The 20,300-nt window shown below is 45.3% G+C and overlaps 1 protein-coding gene across 2 annotated transcripts in view; it reads left to right on the top strand.

The window, feature by feature from the left end:
* ctdspla (CTD (carboxy-terminal domain, RNA polymerase II, polypeptide A) small phosphatase-like a) overlaps window positions 1-19,849 on the top strand; it is a 169,188-nt gene extending 149,339 nt beyond the window's left edge. For both annotated transcript variants that reach the window (XM_070881780.1, XM_070881781.1), the window contains 3 exons: window positions 12,986-13,078; window positions 15,716-15,901; window positions 18,501-19,849. In XM_070881780.1, coding sequence (XP_070737881.1) covers window positions 12,986-13,078; window positions 15,716-15,901; window positions 18,501-18,626 — 405 coding nt within the window. In that variant the 3' untranslated portion in view covers window positions 18,627-19,849. The remainder of the gene's footprint in view (window positions 1-12,985; window positions 13,079-15,715; window positions 15,902-18,500) is intronic.
* Window positions 19,850-20,300: the final 451 nt, after the last annotated feature.

Here is a 20,300-nt window from a genome sequence, read left to right as displayed (position 1 = left end):
TCAGGATGTCGGAGTCTGTCAGCGCTGAAAGTGCCCAACGGCAGGTGATGTCTCCCATCGAAGGAGGTATAATCAGGCTGAGACCTGGTTCAAGTAATCCAGGATAGGCTGTGTAGCTTCTAGTTGGCCTATTCTTGATTACTTGCACTAGGGGGCAGTCACGGTCCACAGGATGGAGCCTGTATCTGAAGGCAGAAGAACACCATTGACTGCATGGAGCATGAGTTGAATTGTGAGTTAATGATATGAAGAAAATTCTGAGGTTTTAAAATTTATGTTTTACTTTCCCTCTAAGGAAAGAAAACACATTAAGAACCGGAGCATACTACTGTTGGACTTTACTAGGGACTGCTGAATGTTAGATGGATTAATGCTGCTGGACTGCTGTGTGTGTTTTTGTTGAGGAGGGGAGGGGTGGGGGGGGGGTGGTGGGGAGGAGGATGGGATGGGACAGGACAGGACAGGACGATTCCTCTGCTATGTGTACCCAAATTACAATCATCATTAAAACACATTATCTAGTCATTATCTCATTGCTGCATGTGGGATCTTGCTGTGCACACAATCCCAAATCACAGCAGTAACTACACTTTGGAATGACGGTGGCTGTAAAGCAGGCATGGGACATCCGGAAGTTATAATAAGCATTTTGCTCATCAAGGTTTTGAACGTGGATACCATCCTCTCTACTGGAGTAGGTTAAATTACACAGAGTATCACTTTCTTTATTTTTTTGTCAGTGGTCTGGGTTCTGGATATCTTTCGAGGCTTCTCGGGAGACTCAGTATGTCGTCACCAGATGGTGAATCTCCATGAAATATAGTTCTAGACTCACTGAGACCAAGCATAGAAAAGCAAAGCTGTGTCTTTAGGTTATTTGCAACATCAATCACCAGTCATTTACTCCCTAGACAGTCATACGGAGAGCAAGTAAAGCAGGCAGTAACAAACGAGGTATGCAGTACATCAAAACAAAGTAAGTGCCTCCATAGTTGGGTCAGCATGTCAGCACCAACCATTTAAAGTCTCGGGCTTTAAATACTGTGCAGACTTCAGTAGTGCACTCACAGTTACCGACTCATAATGACTGTAAAATACTTGTGGCCTAATTGTGACTAGCCAAATTTGCATTTGTTTCACAAAAGGCAAGCTAGAGTTGCATTATTAATAGCAAAATAGACTGTCTCAGCAAGTCTAAGAAATGTAGCAATACATCACAGAACACGCATCACAATACTGGCACTGTGGTCTGCTGAGAACGAGACTTCAGTGTACACCAGGAACTGGTCTTTGTTGGACGAACATGACATTTCTTGAAGAGAGCTTGGCTTTGTGCAGTCCTCGCCTTACTGAATAGATGACCGCCAGCTGCACATGCATGCTTCTTGTCCACATCATTTCATTGAATCATACAGCACGGAAGGAAGCCATTTCGGCCCATCGTGTCCGTGCCGCCCAACAGAGATATCCAGCCTAATCCCACTTTCCCACTCTTGGTCCGTAGCCCTGTAGGTTACGGCACTTTAAGTGCACATCCAAGTACTTTTTAAATGTGGTGAGGGTTTCTGCCTCTGCCACCCTTTCAGGCAGTGAGTTCCAGACCCTTGCCATCCCCTGGGTGAAGAAACTTCCCCATCAAATCCCCTCTAAACCTCCTACCAATTATTTTAAATCTATGCCTCTTGGTTGTTGACCTTTATGCCAGGGGGAAAATAGGTCCTTTCTATCCAGCCCTCTTATACACCTCTAAGGTCTCCCCTCAGCCTCCTCTGTTCCAAAGAAACCAAACCCAGCCTATCTAATCTTTCCTCATAGCTAAAATTCTCCAGACAACATCCTCGGAAATCTCCTCTGTACCCTCTCCAGTGCAATCACATCGTTCCTGGAATGTGGTGACCAGAACTGCACACAGTACTCTAGCCGTGGCCTAACTAGTGTTTTATACAGTTCAAGCATAACCTCCCTGCTCTTGTATTCTCTGCCTCAGCTAATAAAGCCAAGTATTGCATGTGCCTCCTTAACCACCTTATCTACCTGGCCTGCTACCTTCAGGAATCTGTGGACATATACCCCAAGGTCCCTTTGTTCCTCTACACTTCAGTGTCCTACCATTTAATGTGTATTCCCTTGCTTTGTTAGCACTCCCCAAATGAATATCCTCTCACTTCTCTGAATTGAATTCCATTTGCCACTGTTCTGCCCACCTGACCAGTAGAAACATAGGCCCCAAGTTTCCACATGATTTGCTCCTGATTTTTAGGAGCAACTGGTGGAGAACGGAATATCTTAGAAATCGGAATTCTCCACATTTAAGTTTTCTGCAGTTCTAGTCAGGTAGAACAGTTTCACTTTTGAACAGAATTTTTTTTTCAAAAGGGGGCGTGTCCCGCCACTGACGCCTGATTTGAAAGTTTCCACAGTGAAAACGTACTCCAAACTAACTTAGAATGGAACAAGGGAAGATTTTTGTATGCTTGAAAAAACCTTGTCTACACACTAAAAAATCAGGTGCAGGCTACAAATTAGGCGTCCGGAACGAGGGGGGGGGGGAAGGGAAGTCATTACATTCTACAATAAATCCTTAGTTATACTTATACAAATATTATACAAATAAATCCAACCTGAATAAAAATTTATAAGCAAAGAAAAGATTAAATAAACCATGTTCCTACCTGTGTGAAAGTGCTTCAGGTAGGCCTTTCAGGCAGCAGTTTGCGTCGGGACCGACCGATGGCAGGGGGAGGCAGGGAGAAGGCTGCAGGAAGCCTCATTACTTGAGGCAGCTGTTTGCCATCGGGCCCGACCGACGGCAGGAGGGGGGAGGCAGGGAGAAGGCTGCAGGAAGCCTCATTACTTGAGGCAGCCGTTCCCGACGGGACCGACGGACGGCAGGGGGAGAAAGCTGCAAGAAGCCTCAGTGCTGATCATGGAAGGGCAATGTGGTTTTATTAAAAAATGTTAAAAATTGAACAGCTACAAAGAATTTGAATAGTCTCAAACAAGTGCATGTGTCCCGTTTATCACAGTCTATCTTTAATTACAGAATGCACTCCCTCACCCTCACACACAGAAATATCAAGAAAATTAAAATACAAGCCTTTGCAAGGGTTCAATAAACAAATTTTCACTATTTCTGCAGTACTTTTTAAAATGGCCGAGTGCCAATGTTTCCTTCACACTGCGTGTGCGCGAACGCTCCAACGCGCACGCGCAGGGTTGCCGGCACAAAAAAAACTCATTTAAATTGTACCCGCCCCCTCCTACTTACAAAATCGGCGCGAGTGGTAGGCTCCGCCCCCTGTGCGCCGCGCCAAGCAGTCATCGAGCTGCAAAGCGCTCGAGAATAGTGCGTTTTTTTTCAGGCGACGTTTTCGGCGCGAAAAATGGGCGCCCCGCTCGGAGGGACACCCGTTTTGCCGTGTGTGGAAACTTGGGGCCACAGAAATTTACAGCGCAGAAGGAGGCCATTTTGGCCCATCGTCAGCAGCCCTAAAGGTTACATACAAACTCGGGAACAATAACGGAAAGGCAAAGAGCACCCAGTCCTCCTCACACCACTGCAACACCCCTTATACTAAAACATCTACACTCCACCCCAACTGGAGCCATGTGATCTCCTGGGAGAGGCAAAAACCAGATAAAAACCCAGGCCAGTTTCGGGAGAATATTCCTCTCTGACCCGTCCAGGAGATCATCCTGGCCGTATTCTATTCCCTGCAGTACTTACCATTTATATCTGCGCCGACCAACAAAAGGTTATCTAGTTTAATCCCAATTGCCAGCTCTAGGTCCGTAATCCTGCAGGTCCATCCAACCATCTCTTAAAAGTGGTGAGGGTTTCTGCATCCACCACTCTTCCAGGCAGCGAATTCCAGATCCCCACAACCCTCCGTGTAAAGAAGCCCCCAATCATCAAATCCCCTCTAAACCTTCCACCAACCACCTTAAAACTATGCCCCCTCGTAATAGATCCCTCCACCAATGGAAATAGACCCTTACTATCCACTATATCCAGGCTCCTCAATATTTTGTACACCTCGATGAGGTCTCCTCTCAATCTCCTCCTGTTCCAATGAGAACAAACCCAGCCTATCCAATCTGTCCTCATAAACTACGACTCTCCATTCCATGCAGCATCCTAGTAAATCTCCTCTGCACCCTCTCCAGTGCAATCACGTCCTTCCTATAATATAACGACCAGACCTGCACGCAGTATTCCAGCTGTGGCCTAACCAAAGTATTATACAATTTAAGCATAACCTCCCTGCTCTTATTCTATGCCTTGGCCAATAAAGGCAAGCATTCCGTATGCCGCCTTAACCACCTTATCAACCTGGCCTACTTTCAAGGATCTGTGGACAAGCACTCCAAGGTTCCTTTGTTCATTTACACTATTAAGTGACCTACCGCTTAATGTGTACACCCTTTCCTTATTAGCCGTCCCAAAGTGCATCACCTCACACTTCTCTGAATTAAATTCCATTTGCCTCTGCTCTGCCTACCTGACCAGTAGACTGATATCCTCCTGCAGCCCATGACTTTCCTCTTCATTATCAACCAGACAGCCAATTTTAGTGTCGTCTACAAACTTCTTAATCATACTCCCTATATTCAAATCTAAATCGTTGAGCTATACCACAAAAAGCAAGGGACCCAGTACTGAGCCCTGCGGAACCCCACTGGAAACATCCTTCCAGTCACAAAAACATCCATTAATCATTACCCTTTGCTTCCTACCTCCAAGCCAATTTTGGATCCAACTTGCCACTTTGCCCTGGATCCCATGGGCTTTAACCTTCATACCATGTGGGATCTTATCAAAAGCCTTGCTAGAGTCCATATATACTACATCGTATGCACTACCCTCATTGACCCTCTTGGTTACCTCCTCAAAAAATTCAATCAGATTAGTCAAACATGATCTTCCCTTAACAAATTCATGCTGACTGTCCCTAATTAATCCTTGCCTATCCAAATGCAGATTTATCCTGACTTTCAGGATTTTTTCCAATAGTTTTCCCACCACCGACGTTAGGCTGACAGGCCTGTAATTACTCGGCCTATCCCTTTTTCCCTTCTTAAACAAGGGTACTACATTAGCAGTCCTCCAATCCTCCGACACCATGCCCATATCCAAAGAGGACTGGAAAATGACGGTCAAGGTCTCTGCTATTTCCGCTCTTACTTCGCTCAACAACCTGGGAAGCATTTCATCCGGGCCTGGGGACTTATCTACTTTCAAAGCTGCTAAACCCCTTAATACTTCCTCTCTCACTATATTTATTTCATCCAGAATATCACACTCCTCTACAGCAGTATCTGCATTATCTCTTTCCTTTGTGAAAACAGATGCAAAGTATTCGTTAAGAATCCTACCAACATCTTCCGCCTCCACACAAAGATTACCCTCATGGTCTCTAATAGGTCCTACCCTTTCCTTAGTTACCCTCTTACTCTTAATCGAACATCTTAGCCAGTAAAATTAAGGAAAACCCTAAGAATTTCTCGTGCTCTCAGCATTCCTTATATCCTTTTTAATTTTGCCTCTTAACTTTCTATATTCTAAAGATTCTATAGTATTTAGCTGTTGATATGTGACATAAGCGTCCCTTTTTTTCTTAATCCTCCCCTGTAAGTCCCTAGGCATCCAAGGGGCTCTAGAATTATTCTTCCCAGCCTTTTTCTTTAAGGGCACATGTTTGGCCTGAACCTTTCGGATCTCCTTGAATGCCTCCCACTGTTCCGACACTGATTTACCCACAAGTAGCTGTTTCTAGTCCACTATGGCCAAATCACTCCTTAACTGAGCAAAATTAACTTTTCCTCAATTCGGAACCTTTATTCCGGGCCTTTTCTTGTCCTTATCCATAATCAACTTGAATCTGACTGAATTATGGTCACTGGCACCCAAATGCTCCCCCACTAATACCCCTTCAACCTGCCCAGCTTCATTCCCCAAAACTAAACCCAAGACCGCCCCCTCTCGTGTTGGGCTTGATACATACAGACTAAAAAAGTTCTCTTGAATGCATTTCAAGAATTCCGCATCCTCTATACCCTTCACGCTAAATTTGGCCCAATCACTAGTACATTGATATCTTCCTGCAGTATACAGATTTCTTCTTCATTACCAACCACACAGCCAATTTTAGTATCATCTGCAAACTTGTTAATCATATCTCCTACATTGATGTCTAAATCATTGATATATACCACAAAAAGCAAGGGACCGAATACTGAGCCCTGCGGAACCCCACTGGAAATGGCCTTCCAGTCACAAAAACACCCATCGACCATTACCCTTTGTTTCCTGCCTCTGAGCTAATTTTGGATCCAATTTGCTGCTTTACCCTCGATCCCATGGGCATTTACTTTTGTGACCAGTCTGTCTTGTGGGACCTTATCAAAAGCCTTGCTAAAATCCATATACACTACATCAAACGCACTGCCCTCATTGGGAGCGTCTTCCTGTAAGAAAATCCAAAGACTTCCACTGAGGCTTCTCGAAAACATTGGTGGAATCCAGCATTATTTCCCCAGATGGTATGCCAGGGAATCCCATCTGACTCCCTGTGGAAGGTGGATTCAATGAGAGCCATGCTTCTATCTATATCTGGGCCAACTCACCAGGAACCAAGCAGTTCACTTCAGAATGTCCCCCATCTACATCCTCGAATAATGAAAAAGACTCTGCAAGTAGAATGATAGTGATGAACTGTTCAAGGGTTAATTTACCAAAGATATAATGTACTGAGGCACTTAACGGAAGAGGTGTCCACATCTTAAATTTACTCGCTTCAAAGATCCTGACCCCAAAGTGGACCCATCCTCTGGATTTTACACAACAACTGCAACTTTTATTTATATAGCGCCTTTAACGTAGTAAAACATCCCAAGGCGCTTCACAGCAGTGTTATAAGCCAAAACAGATAAATTTGACACCAAGCCACATAAGAAAAAATTACGGTAGAGAGGTAGGTTTTAAGGAGCATCTTAAAGGGGTAAAGAGGCGGGGAAGTTTAGGGAGGGAGTTCCAGAGCTTAGGGCCCAGGCAGCTGAAGGCACGGCCACCGATGGTTGAGCAGTTATAATCAGGGATGCTCAAGAGGGCAGAATTTGAGGAGCGCAGAAGTCTCGGGGGTTGTGACGCTGAGATTACAGAGATAGAGAGGGGCGAGGCCATGGAGAGATTTGTAAACGAGGATGTGAATTTTGAAATCGAGGCATTGCTTAACCGGGAGCCAATGTAGGTCAGTGAGCACAGGGATGATGGATGATCAGGTCTTGGTGTGAGTTAGGACACTGGCTGCCCTCGAGTTTTGGATGACAAGTTTACGTAGGGTAGATTGTGGGAGGCTAGCCAGGAGTGCGTTGGAGTAGTCAAGTCTCGAGGTGACAAAGGCATGGAGGAGGGTTTCAGCAACGAATGAGCTGAAGCAGGGGCGGAGGCGGGCAATGTTACAGAGATGGAAATAAGTGGTTTTAGTTATGCCACGGATATCTGGTCAGAGATGCTAGGGAGAGGGATGGAGTCAGTGGCTGGGGAACGCAGTTTGTGGCGGGGTCCAAAGATAATGGCTTTGGTCTTCCCAATATTTAATTGGAGAAAATTTCTGCTCATTCCATTACTGGATGTTGGATAAGCAGTCTGACAATTTAGAGACCATGGAGGGGTCGAGAGAAGTGGTGAAGAGGTAGATCTGGGTGTCATAGAAACATAGAAAATAGGTGCAGGAGTAGGCCATTCGGCCCTTCTAGCCTGCACCGCCATTCAATGAGTTCATGGCTGAACATTCAACTTCAGTACCCCATTCCTGCTTTCTCGCCATACCCCTTGATCCCCCTAGCAGTAAGGACTGACTCCGTGTTTTCGGCTGAACATAAGAAATAGGAGCAGGAGTAGGCCATTTGGCCCCTCGAGCCTGCTCCGCCATTCAATAACATCATGGCTGATCCGATCATGGACTCAGCTCCACTTCCCTGACCATTCCCAATAACCCTTTACTCCCTTACCGCTCAAAAACGTGTATCTCCGCCTTAAATATATTCAGTGACCGAGCCTCCACAGCTCTCTGGGGCAGAGAATTCCATAGATTTCCTCCTCATCTCAGTTTTAAATGGACGCCCCCTTATTCTGAGACTAAGTCCCCTAGTTTTAGTTTCACCTATAAGTGGAAATATCCTCTCTGCATCCACCTTGTTGAGCCCCCTCATTATCTTATATGGTTCGATAAGATCACCTCTCATTCTTCTGCACTCCAATGTGTATAGGCCCAACTGACTCAACCTATCTTCATAAGTCAACCCCCTCATCTCTGGAATCAACCTAGTGAACCTTCTCTGAACATCCTCCAATGCAAGTAGATCCTTCCTTAAATACGGTAGACCAAAACTGTACGCAGTACTCCAGGTGTCGCCTCACCAATACCCTGTACAGTTGTAGCAGGACTTCTCTGCTTTTATACTCTATCCCCCTTGCAATAAATGCCAACATTCCATTTGCCTTTCTGATCACTTGCTGTACCTGCATATTAACTTTTTGTGTTTCATGTACAAGGACCCCCAGGTCTCTCTACTGCAACACCTTTCAATTTTTCTCCATTTAAATTGTAATTTGCTTTTCGATTTTTTTTTTTTGCCAAAGTAGATAACCTCACTTTTTCCCACATTATACTCCATCTGTTAGATTTTTGTCCACTCACTTAGCCTGTCTATATCCCTTTGCAGATTTATTGTGTCGTCCTCACAATTTATTCTCCCACCTATCTTTGTATCATCAGCAAACCTGGATACATTACACTCGGCCCCTTCAATCAAATCATTAATATAGATTGTAAATAGTTGATCCCTGCGGCAATGTTTGCCAACGGGAAAATGACCCATTTATCCCGACTCTCTCTTTTCTGTTAGTTAGCCAATCCTCTATCCATGCTAATATATTACCCCCAACCCCGTGAACATTTATCTTGTGCAGTAACCTTTTACTTATCGAATGCCTTCTGGAAGTCCAGATACACCACATCCACTGGTTCCCCCTTATCCACCCTGCCCATTGCATCCTCAAAGAACTCCAGCAAATTTGTCAAACATGATTTCCCTTTCATAAAACCATGCTGACTCTGCTTGATTGAATTATGCTTTTCCAAATGTCCCGCTACTGCTTCCTTAATAATGGACTCCAGCATTTTCCCAACGACAGATGTTAGGCTAACTGGTCTATCGTTTCCTGCTTTTTGTCGGCCTCCTTTTTTAAATAGGGGAGTCACATTTGCGGTTTTCTAATCCGTTGGGACAGACCCAGAATCCAGGGAATTTTGGTAGATTACAACCAATGCATTCTGCAGCCACTTCTCTCAAGACCCTAGAATGTAAGCCATCAGGTCCACGGGACTTGTCCACCTTTAGTCCCATTATTTCACAGAGTACTACTTCATTAGTAATATCGCCAAGGGGCAGCATATAGATGAGAAATAGGAGGGGCCAAAGATGGATCCTTGGGGGACACCAGAGGTAACGAGGCGGGAGTGGGAAGAGAAGCCATTGCTGGAGATACTCTGGCTACGATTAGATAGCTAAGAATGGAACCAGGCGAGTGCAGTCCCACCTAGCTGGTCGATGGTGGAGAGGCTTTGGAGGAGGATGGAGTGGTCAACTGTGTCAAAGGCTGCAGACAGGTCCAGAGGACGAAGAGGGATAGTCACAAAGGATGTCATTTGTGACATTGATGAGAGCTGTTTCGGTACTGTGGCAGGGGCACAGACAACAGTAGGTGGTTTTCATGTGATTCCTCATGGCTACTTTCCTAAAGACCATGGCTGCAAAGGCCTGGGCCAACTTTTGAAAGTGACCAATACCTAACCCTAAAATAGACTTGAGTAAAGAATCCGGGCTATTCAGTGAAACCCTTGTTTAGCATGCCAGCTACAGACTCTACTTCAGACCCTCTCCGCTGTGCGGAATCCACCACCCATTGGATGACCCTTGAACCTCACCAATCGACATTCCAAACCTCGATGTGCTTTGGCCAAGGAAGGGGTTAGGATGGCATGCTACCAGGGAGAATAGGGGAAGGTTTTGTTCACCAAAGGGCTACTCTGCTCCAGACAGATGCTAAAGCCCACCGCGGTATTTTTCAAAGCCACTGATCGAAGACTAAGTCCACCCCTTGTACATCTCCGGAGCTCTACAGTGAGACCCACACAGCTGTGTTTAGCATTACTCTGGTGTAAACTGCAGCAGTATTTGTTATTACCTTTTGAAGGGAACGTTATTTTTAAGAGACAGACAGGAGAAAGTAAAGAAAGACTTGCATTTATATAGCGCCTTTCATGACCACCAGATGTCCCAAAACGCTTTACAGCCAATGAAGTCCTTTTGAAGTGTAGTCACTGTTGTAATGTAGGAAAATAAGTGCTGGAATATTAAGAAAAAAAAACACTGAATATGTGAGCTGACTTGTGTGGCTTTAAACAGCAGTATTCCCTCAAGTAGCCCTTTAATTGATATCCACAATTAGCAGCTCCGGCCAGGTATCCTACCATGGACCCAGTATACCTCTCTCGCCCTGGGACCTACATGTGGACCACCGCAGAATATTGTGGCTGTGTGAGGAAGATGTTATTGCAGGCATGTGAGTCTCCGAGACTTCTGCTGTCCAATTGACCAGCACCTCTCCCAAGATTGAATGGGTTGGTGAGACTGCCCCTGCTGCAGAAACCTTTAATGGTGAGCTGCACTATCAATTGAGATAGGCAAATGAATATCAATAGGGGCAATAGACACAGTTCAGCACCGTGCAGAGAGTTCCTAATTCCAGTGGTTTGTCATCGCCCAAAGGAAGATTTTGCTTTGAATTAGATCCAAGGGTTCTAAACTAATTCCAGAAACTGAGAGAATTCAAAATGCTCATACTGCATCAATTTATTAAGACAATGTATTTGGGGACTAGTTAGTTGCTATAGACCTAAAGAATGTTTTCTTCCATATCACTAGAGGGGAGAGTCATGGATCAGTAAATTAAGCAGTAGCCACCTTTGTCATTTCAAAAGTCTGTCTGTCTTTCTGTTCAAGCACCAGTACATCAACTGTACCTGCTCGGCCTGTGACGTCATTAATATAGCTTCCCTCTCCTAGCCACTAAGAATTGACAAGGCCCCATTCCTTGGCTTCGTATGGTGGCCACTGAGTGATAATGTGCTATGGAGCAATCTCCATTGACATGATAGGTCCAAGTCAGCATGGATTTGTGAAAGGGAAATCATGCTTGACAAATCTTCTGGAATTTTTTGAGGATGTTTCCAGTAGAGTGGACAAGGGAGAACCAGTTGATGTGGTATATTTGGACTTTCAGAAGGCTTTCGACAAGGTCCCACACAAGAGATTAATGTGCAGAGTTAAAGCACATGGGATTGGGGGTAGTGTGCTGACGTGGATTGAGAACTGGTTGGCAGACAGGAAGCAAAGAGTAGGAGTAAATGGGGACTTTTCAGAATGGCAGGCAGTGACTAGTGGGGTACCGCAAGGTTCTGTGGTGGGGCCCCAGCTGTTTACATTGTACATTAATGATTTAGACGAGGGAATTAAATGTAGTTTCTCCAAATTTGCGGATGAGACTAAGTTGGGTGGCAGTGTGAGCTGCGAGGAGGATGCTATGAGACTGCAGAGTGACTTGGATAGGTTAGGTGAGTGGGCAAATGCATGGCAAATGAAGTATAATGTGGATAAATGTGAGGTTATCCACTTTGGTGGTAAAAACAGAGAGACAGACTATTATCTGAATGGTGACAGATTAGAAAAGGAGAGGTGCAACGAGACCTGGGTGTCATGGTACATCAGTCATTGAAGGTTGGCATGCAGGTACAGCAGGCGGTTAAGAAAGCAAATGGCATGTTGGCCTTCATAGCGAGGGGATTTGAGTACAGGGACAGGGAGGTGTTACTACAGTTGCACAGGGCCTTGGTGAGGCCACACCTGGAGTATTGTGTACAGTTTTGGTCTCCTAATTTGAGGAAGGACATTCTTGCTATTGAGGGAGTGCAGCAAAGGTTCACCAGACTGATTCCCGGGATGGCGGGACTGACATATCAAGAAAGACTGGATCAACTGGGCTTGTATTCACTGGAGTTCAGAAGAATGAGAGGGGACCTCATAGAAACGTTTAAAATTCTGACGGGGTTAGACAGGTTAGATGCAGGAAGAATGTTCCCAATGTTGGGGAAGTCCAGAACCAGGGGTCACAGTCTAAGGATAAGGGGTAAGCCATTTAGGACCGAGATGAGGAGAAACTTCTTCACCCAGAGAGTGGTGAACCTGTGGAATTCTCTACCACAGAAAGTTGTTGAGGCCAATTCACTAAATATATTTAAAAAGGAGTTAGATGTAGTCCTTACTACTAGGGAGATCAAGGGGTATGGTGAGAAAGCAGAAATGCGTTACTGAAGTTGCATGTTCAGCCATGAACTCATTGAATGGCCTACTCCTGCACTTATTTTCTATGTTTCTATGTTATATTCATTCTGTTATTACGCCTGTCTACCAGATTATCCCCAAATAAAACTGAAAGAAGCATCAAACCTATTAGATTTTGGGAAACATTCCATTTGATTGTAAGCAGGCAAGAAAGTGCGCTAGAGGATCTGATGTCTTAACTTCTTCACTCAGAGAATTGTGAACCTGTGGAATTCTCTACCACAGAAAGTTGTTGGGGCCAGTTCATTAGATATATCCAAAAGGGTGTTAGATATGGCCCTTACGGCTAAAGGGATCAAGAGGTATGGAGAGAAAGCAGGAAAGGGGTACTGAGGTGAATGATCAGCCATGATCATATTGAATGGTGGTGCAGACTCGAAGGGCCAAATGGCCTACTCCTGCATCTATTTTCTATGTTTCTAAGTTGTCTGTTGCAACTTTTAAGATGAAATGATGAAACAAAATAAGACTGGTTTGTTTATTGAGTCCTTGACCCGACTGTTGTCTGCATTTACAGGTTTATGTATTGAAAAGGCCGCACGTCGATCTATTTCTGCAAAAGATGGGGCAACTCTTTGAATGTGTTCTCTTTACAGCCAGTCTAGCCAAGGTAAGCCTGCAGTGTAACCCAAGTATTGTAATCGGCAGTTTGCATTCGTATGACTCCGTCTCCGGTAAACTAACATATTGATAAATTTGCAAAGTTAATTTTTTTTCCTGTTTTAACCTTTTTCCCACTTGTTTGTTTCTATTCTCCGTGTATGTGTGTGTGTTTCTTTTCTCGCTGTTGTCTGATGGCTATAGCACGGGTAAGTCCCTCCCCGGCCCATGGCAATACGGCTACCTGGGCCCTTGGCTTCGCCTGTGTGGCCTTTTCAAGAGCCTACTGTGTTGCCATGACTGCACTAGAAGTAGTGGATGTCTATTTTTAAGCAGCATCTATTCACGGCCACATAATTAGTTTCCCCAATCCCACCCGCCGGTTCGGTTCGGTGTTCTCGAATTGCAGGAGTACAGAGGAAAACACAGTTGCTCAGTGCGGCATGTGACTACAAATCCCATGCAATTCAAGAAATACTCTGTGCTTCCCAATCCCTCTCTCCTCCCATCCCCTGCTTGTATTTAAAATGTGTGCACATATCTAGAGATGCCTTCGACGCGTTGTTTGCCGTGCGAGGGTAGAATGCCCAGATATTTCACTAGTGCAGCCATACCCAGGATTGCTCACTGCAGCCTAGCGAACCCTAGCTCTGCCGAAGCTCCCTGTAGTCTTACCAGAAAATTGCCACTGTATTTGCACGCACCGCGACACCATATTTGGATTCATCTCGCGCCATCCTTGCCAGCTTAAGTTCTAGAGTCCAAAACTAGGGGGCCATAAAAGATGGTCACTAATCAATCCAATCAGAAATTCTGGAGGAACATTTTTACCCAGAGAGGGGTGCGAATGTGGAACTGGCTGCCAACGTTCTCGCTAAGCCGCTCACCAGCTTTTATATGGGAGAAACCGCACGTGCACGGAAATTTGAATGCACCACACAAGTTAAAGGGAACACTCACCAAAAAAAATACAAGGGAACATTGCTTGCTACCGCAGGGTGTAGTTGAGGTGAAGCATAGGTGCATTTAACCAGACGCTAGATAACACGAGTGAGAAAGGAATAGAAGGGTATGCTGCTGGGGTTAGACGAAGTAGGAGTGGGAAGAGGCTCGTGAGGAGCATAAACACCGACACGGACCATTTAAACCGAATGGCCTGTTTCTGTGCTGTACATTCTATGTAAAATGCTCCACCATCATCTTTGTCCTGCTGAGAGTGGAGCCACTGTTCACAGCTCTTTCATTCACATCGCCATACATAAGCTGTTCCCTGCTTGCCCTTGCCAAAGTAAAACTTGTAATGTTGTGATACTGGCTGTGCCATATATCTTCAGGTTCCCCGCCCTCCCCGACCCAATTAATGACCTTTTTGGCGACATTGTGCGACTCGCACCTGTTAACTAGCGTTGGGAATAGTTCCAAAATTTATTAGGGGCAGGGTGGGGAACATTATAACATGGTGCACATGTCACGCCGTGGTTTTAATAAACTGGGTTCAATCTCTGGTTTTACTGAAACATTTTTTTTCTCATTGGTCCCATGCATTTCAGGAGGAGGGAAAATACCGAGCAGGATACTGGGTGTGCGGACAAGCATTCTGCACTGTGCACACAGCAAATAATCATCCCGAAAATTCACAGCAGGCACGATTCAAACACTTGGCACACTCGGCCATGTTGGAGCATTGAGTTGGGTGCTTTCTTCGCTCTTTCCACTAGGGGTCACTGTTGACTTTGACACCGAGGCTGATGTCACTGAATTCTGCCCTTCAGATAGCAGGGACACTTTGTGATCACTGATTTAATACTGAGAATCTCTTCCTACGGCGCAATCAATGTATAGATCAGCTCCAATTCAGTTATCTAATGTGTGTGGTGTATTTTACAATAGTGAAGACCTGCTCATTACAGTCAGCCCTTTACTATCTGGGCAGAGGAAACATACTGATCAAAAAAGAAGGGGGAGGGAGGCAAGAAAATGTGTAGTGATAAAAGCCCACTGCATCCCGAGCCCATGCTCAGATATCCTACCAGCTAGTGATCCTGTGGTTTCAGTTCCTTAAAGGAAAAATTTCCAGAGCTATGACAAAAGAATGGACGTGTGAAACTAATTGGACAGCTCTTTCAAAGAGCCGGCACATACACGATGGGCCGAATGGCGGCCTCCTGTGCTGTAAGATTCTCTAACCTCCCTACAACAATAAAAATTGTGCTGTTAATATCTCCATAGTACCTCCTCTCAATCCAGCGCACTTTTGAAGGTGTCAATTGACAGCTGCTTTAGGGAGCCTGCTTCACATGTCTCACTTCTCACCCTGCACGAGGCCTGTGAATTTGATGGGCGAGTGTAATTTTAGTGCCCGAAGGAAACTGAACCTTCGGATTCTATCTCGTATCACCTTGCATAAGCCTATCAACCCATTTACCAATAAGACCAATCAGGACATTAAAGCCAACTATCGAGCAAACTGCTTTTGTTAAAACGTTTTATTTTTGACCAAGTGCACATTTTTCGCCGATTAACAGATCAACTCCCTCTCCGACTAGAAGTGGGCTCGTGGCATGAGACCCTGTTTTTACTGCGACTGTTTCGAAGCGCGTTGCGTCATTCACTGGGATCTAACTTGTTTTTTCTCACCTTCCCGAAGTACGCAGATCCCGTGGCAGACTTGCTGGATCGCTGGGGCGTGTTCAGGGCCAGGCTCTTCAGAGAATCGTGCGTTTTCCACAGAGGAAACTACGTGAAAGACCTCAGTCGGCTAGGGAGGGACTTGAGCAAGGTCATTATAGTGGATAACTCGCCGGCGTCCTACATCTTTCATCCTGAAAACGCAGTGAGTATTCCTCTCTGCTCGTTACGAAGCGCCCTTCATTTCTGAGTCAGTCCTGTTTTTTTGCAGAGGGCTGAGTTAAACGAATCCTCCTTCAAGCTGTGGCAGCAGTTCACTCCACTCGCAGACAAATCACGGAGGAATTGTTCACTCAGGCCCCCTCCTCCTCGCCACACTTCCAAAAGTGCATCACGTTTTAGCCTGGTCTTAAAAACCTAACTCTCTTCAAACCATTTTTAACCACCGGGAGATCAACCTTTCGTTATAATCGTGCCAGAATTTCACGTTGGGTCTCTTGACGTAGAGGCAGCTACTGCCTTTGATATCTTCGTACGGTACACATCGTTGGGATTCATTGACTGTTTCCTCACCTGCCCATTTCTGGAGTCCATTGTCGGTGCCAGCTGTGGCTCAGTGGGTTGCACTCTTACCTCAGAGTCAGCAGGTTGTGGGTTCAAGTCCCACTCCAGGGACTTGAGCACGAAAATCCAGAACAACATTCCAGTGCAGTGCTGAGGGAGTGCCGCACTGTCGGAGGTGCCGTCTTCCAGATGAGACGTTGAACCGAGACCCTGTCTACTTTCTCAGGTGGACGTAAAAAATCCATAGTGCACTATTTTGAAGCATTATCCCCGGTGTCCTGGCTCAGTAAACAGGTAATCTGGTCATTTACCACATTACTGTTTGTGAGATCTCGCTTTATGCAAATTTGCTACATTAAAACACGGACTACACTTCAAAGATACTTAATTGGCTGTAAAGCACTTTGGGAAGTCCTGAGGTTGTGAAAGATGCTGTATGAATCATCGAATGTTTCATTGGCAGTGAGCAGTCAAAGATTGATACAGCATCGAAAGAGTCCATTCAGCCTAGCCTGCCTAGGCCGGCCCTTTGGTAGGGTTATCCATGAGCCACTCCCCTTGCTCTTTTCCCATAGCCCTGTATTTTCCTTTCCAGTATTTATCCAATTCCCTTTTGAAAGTTAGTATTGAATCTGCTACCACCTTTTCAGGCAGAACATTCCAGATCATAACATGCTGATGATAAATGTTTTCCTCTTGTTACCACCTGGTTCTTTTGCAAACACCTTAAACCTGTGTCCTCCCGTGACTGACCATTTTGCCACTGGAAACAGTTTGTCCTTATTTCCTCTTATCAAAATTGTTTATGATTTTGAACATCTCGATCAACTCTTAATCTTCTACAAAGGCAAAATACTACAGGTGAAGGAAATCTGAAATATAAACAGAAAACGCTGGAAACACTCAGTAGTTCAGGCAGCCTCTGTATGAAGAGAGCAGCAGAGTTAACGTTTCAGGCCGATGATCTGTCAGCAGTTCCTGTTGACCTTCTCTGCTCCAAGCAGAACAGCAGCTTTTCCAGACTCTGCAAATAACTGAAGTCCCAGTCTGGCCGATACTCCTTTCAGTACCGCGGAACTATTCTCAATCTACACGCTTGTTTATTGGCACTCAGTCATTTTCACACGATCTTAGTCACCTGAAATTCCTGAAAATGAGCAGCCTGCTCAACAGAATAGGAACAGGAGGCAGCCATTCAGCTCCTCGAGCCTGTTCCCCCTTTCAATTAAATCACGGCTAATCTGTATCTTAACTCCATCTACCCTATAAAATCCTTTAATCCTCTTAAACACCTCAATTAGATAACCCTTAATCTTCTATACTCAAGGGAATACAAGCCTAGTTTATGCAACCTGTCCTCATAAAATTTTACCCTTTATACCCCAGTATCATTCTAGTGAATGTGCTCTGTACCCCCTTCAAAGGCCAATATGTCCTTCCTGAGGTGCAGTGCCTAGAACTGAACGCAGTGCTCCAGACGCGGTCTAACCAGAGATTTACACAAACGTAGAATAACTTCCACCCCTGGCATTTTAATTTACCATTTTTAAAAATCCCGTCTAAGCTCCTCTACACGGTTTGTAAGCGAGCCATCCGAAGTTTGATTGCTGAATCAGCTAATCACGGTGTGGCTGAGAGCTTGGGATGCTCTAATTGGTCTCCACTTTCCCGCACTAAGTAGAGGAAGGGAAGGCGAAAGAATCAAAGGGGGTCTCGATTTCCGTTCAGTGGCGCCTGCCGGAAATTGGGTGGACTTCAGGTGAGGCCAGGACAGGGTTCAGCTGGTGGTATTGGGATGCTGGAGCGGGGGCCTATAGAACCACATCACAGCAGGAGAGCCAGAGACTACAGGCAATAGGACCCAGGCGAACAATGGCAGCAGGTGCATGGGAACACCACCATCTCCAAGTCACGCCCACCATCCCGACTTGGACAAATAGTCGCCTGTTCCTTCATCGCTGGGTCAAAATCCTGGAACTCCCTTCCCTAACAACACTGTGGGAGTACCTTCACCACACGGACTGCAGCGGCTCACCACCACCTTCTCAAGGGCAACTAGTGATGGGCAATAAATGCCGGCCTTGCTAGCGACGCCCACATCCCGAGAATTAATTAAGTCTATTTTATTTTTTTTTTTTAAAAGAATTCGACACCACTGAGCTGCCTTGTTGAAGTTTTCTGTCAAGTGGAGTATCCGCAGCTCGCTAATCGCAACGTTTTTCCACTTCTTGTTAAAACAGGTGCCTGTGCAGTCCTGGTTCGACGACATGTCGGACACGGAGTTGTTTGATCTGATTCCATTCTTTGAAGGACTGAGTAAAGAAGAGGATGTTTACAGTATGCTGCAGAACCTCCGCGGCAGGTAGCGATTGTGCTCCGAGCGTGTCCTCACGGCAGATCCTTTGCGTTGTTCTTGCCCGATTTTTATTTCCCTACACCCCCCCACAACCCCCACGCAGTATTGCGTTTTTTTTTTTAAAAAAAGCTTCCTTCAGTTTCCCCTGCCCCCACGCACCTATGTTTGGTTCGGAACGGCAGCTTTTGGAGGAGGAGGAGGAGGAAGGTATCTTCGAACAAGAAGCACTTCAGCAGTTCCTGCCGTTAACTCACGATGGACACAATGATTGACGTTTGTTGAGCTTCTCGAAGCCCTACGTCAGAAAGTCGCACCTGACCAGACTTCATTTAACAAAGAACTTAACGTATCGCACACAATACGGAAAAACAAAAAGAAAAACCTGCTACGGACTACAGTTTGAGTAGAAAACTTTTCCTTCTCTCTACCTACCAACCAAAAACAAGTATTGGGCAGTTCTGTGATATTTTTAAGTATTTTTTTTCCCTCTTTTTTTGTTTATTTTTTTTTGGTTCTTGCTATGCAGACACTCTGATCTACAGTAGCTGACCTGATTCTGTGATCTCTCTTTTGCAGAATGAAGTGCCTTTTTGAAGAAAAAAAAATTGATAATTTTAGACGAGAGAAAAAAAAAGCAAAGTAAATTTTTTTGTACACCGCATATTCCAGAGATCTTTTATCTTTTAATGACTGTTTTAAAAGAAAAAAAAAACAAAAATTAATCTTTATGAGCACTGTTATTTATGCTGAACACGTTGAATTATAAGTGCTGGGTACAAGTCTCCAGAATCATTAAACTTTTAAATTTTACATCAATTGGCTTAACAATAGTTCATGGGCACCAAATTATAATGTTTTTTTTTGGAATTATTATTTTAAATATAGGGATGGTTTAGGGTTACTAATGTCACACTTGTCAGCAGCCATTGCAGTAAGACTTGATAAGGGACCTATCAGAAGCTGGAGTCATTCCAAGTGCCACCGGGTACTTGGGAAAAGGAACGGTGATGCTAAACACTGTGATGGATGTTTTATTCCTCTTTCTTCCCCCATTTGCCATCTTGTCTCCCTCACACATTCCCCCCACCCCCCCTTTAATCTAAACAGAATGCTGAGAAGGTTTGCTGAAATTTGGCACTGTCCGATCTGAGGCTGGGATGCTGGTTTACCTAAACTCCTCTGCTTTCAATTTCAATTAACACCACAAGAGAGGGGGGGTGCTCTCGCCCTGTGGGGGTGCGGGGAGGGGGGGTGGTGCTGGCGTTGGACCGGTCCCGCACGACACAGCTCGGTCACTGCGCGTTGAGGGCCAAGTGACGCCACTCACCGCAGACATGCGCAGTGTGCATTGCCAAGGGAAACCGGGCGGGGGAGGGCAAGCGGTGTTCACAAGCGAGGTGCAGCGGACGGAGGGGATTTCAAGGACGTTATAAGATGCAATCCTTGCAGATAACACCACCGGTTTGTTTTCTGTGTGTTTCCAACCTTTTCTGCTCTCTCCATGAAGCGTTTGCAATCCCAAGCTAAAGGCCGCAGTGGGGAGGGGCGGATTTATGTTGTGGTTCTGTCCTTCCCTATTTACATGTGACTCAAAATCTCTTGTCTGGTTCGAAAACTTCATTCAGTTGGTTTCCTTCTCTCACTGTCTTTCGCCTGATGTTAAGGGTCCCATCGGAAAACTGCA

The sequence above is a fragment of the Pristiophorus japonicus genome, chromosome 5 (genome assembly GCF_044704955.1).
Source record: "Pristiophorus japonicus isolate sPriJap1 chromosome 5, sPriJap1.hap1, whole genome shotgun sequence".
Lineage (NCBI taxonomy): Eukaryota > Metazoa > Chordata > Chondrichthyes > Pristiophoridae > Pristiophorus > Pristiophorus japonicus.
Note: the sequence above shows the minus strand (reverse complement) of the source record. Positions and strands in the feature narration are given on the sequence as shown.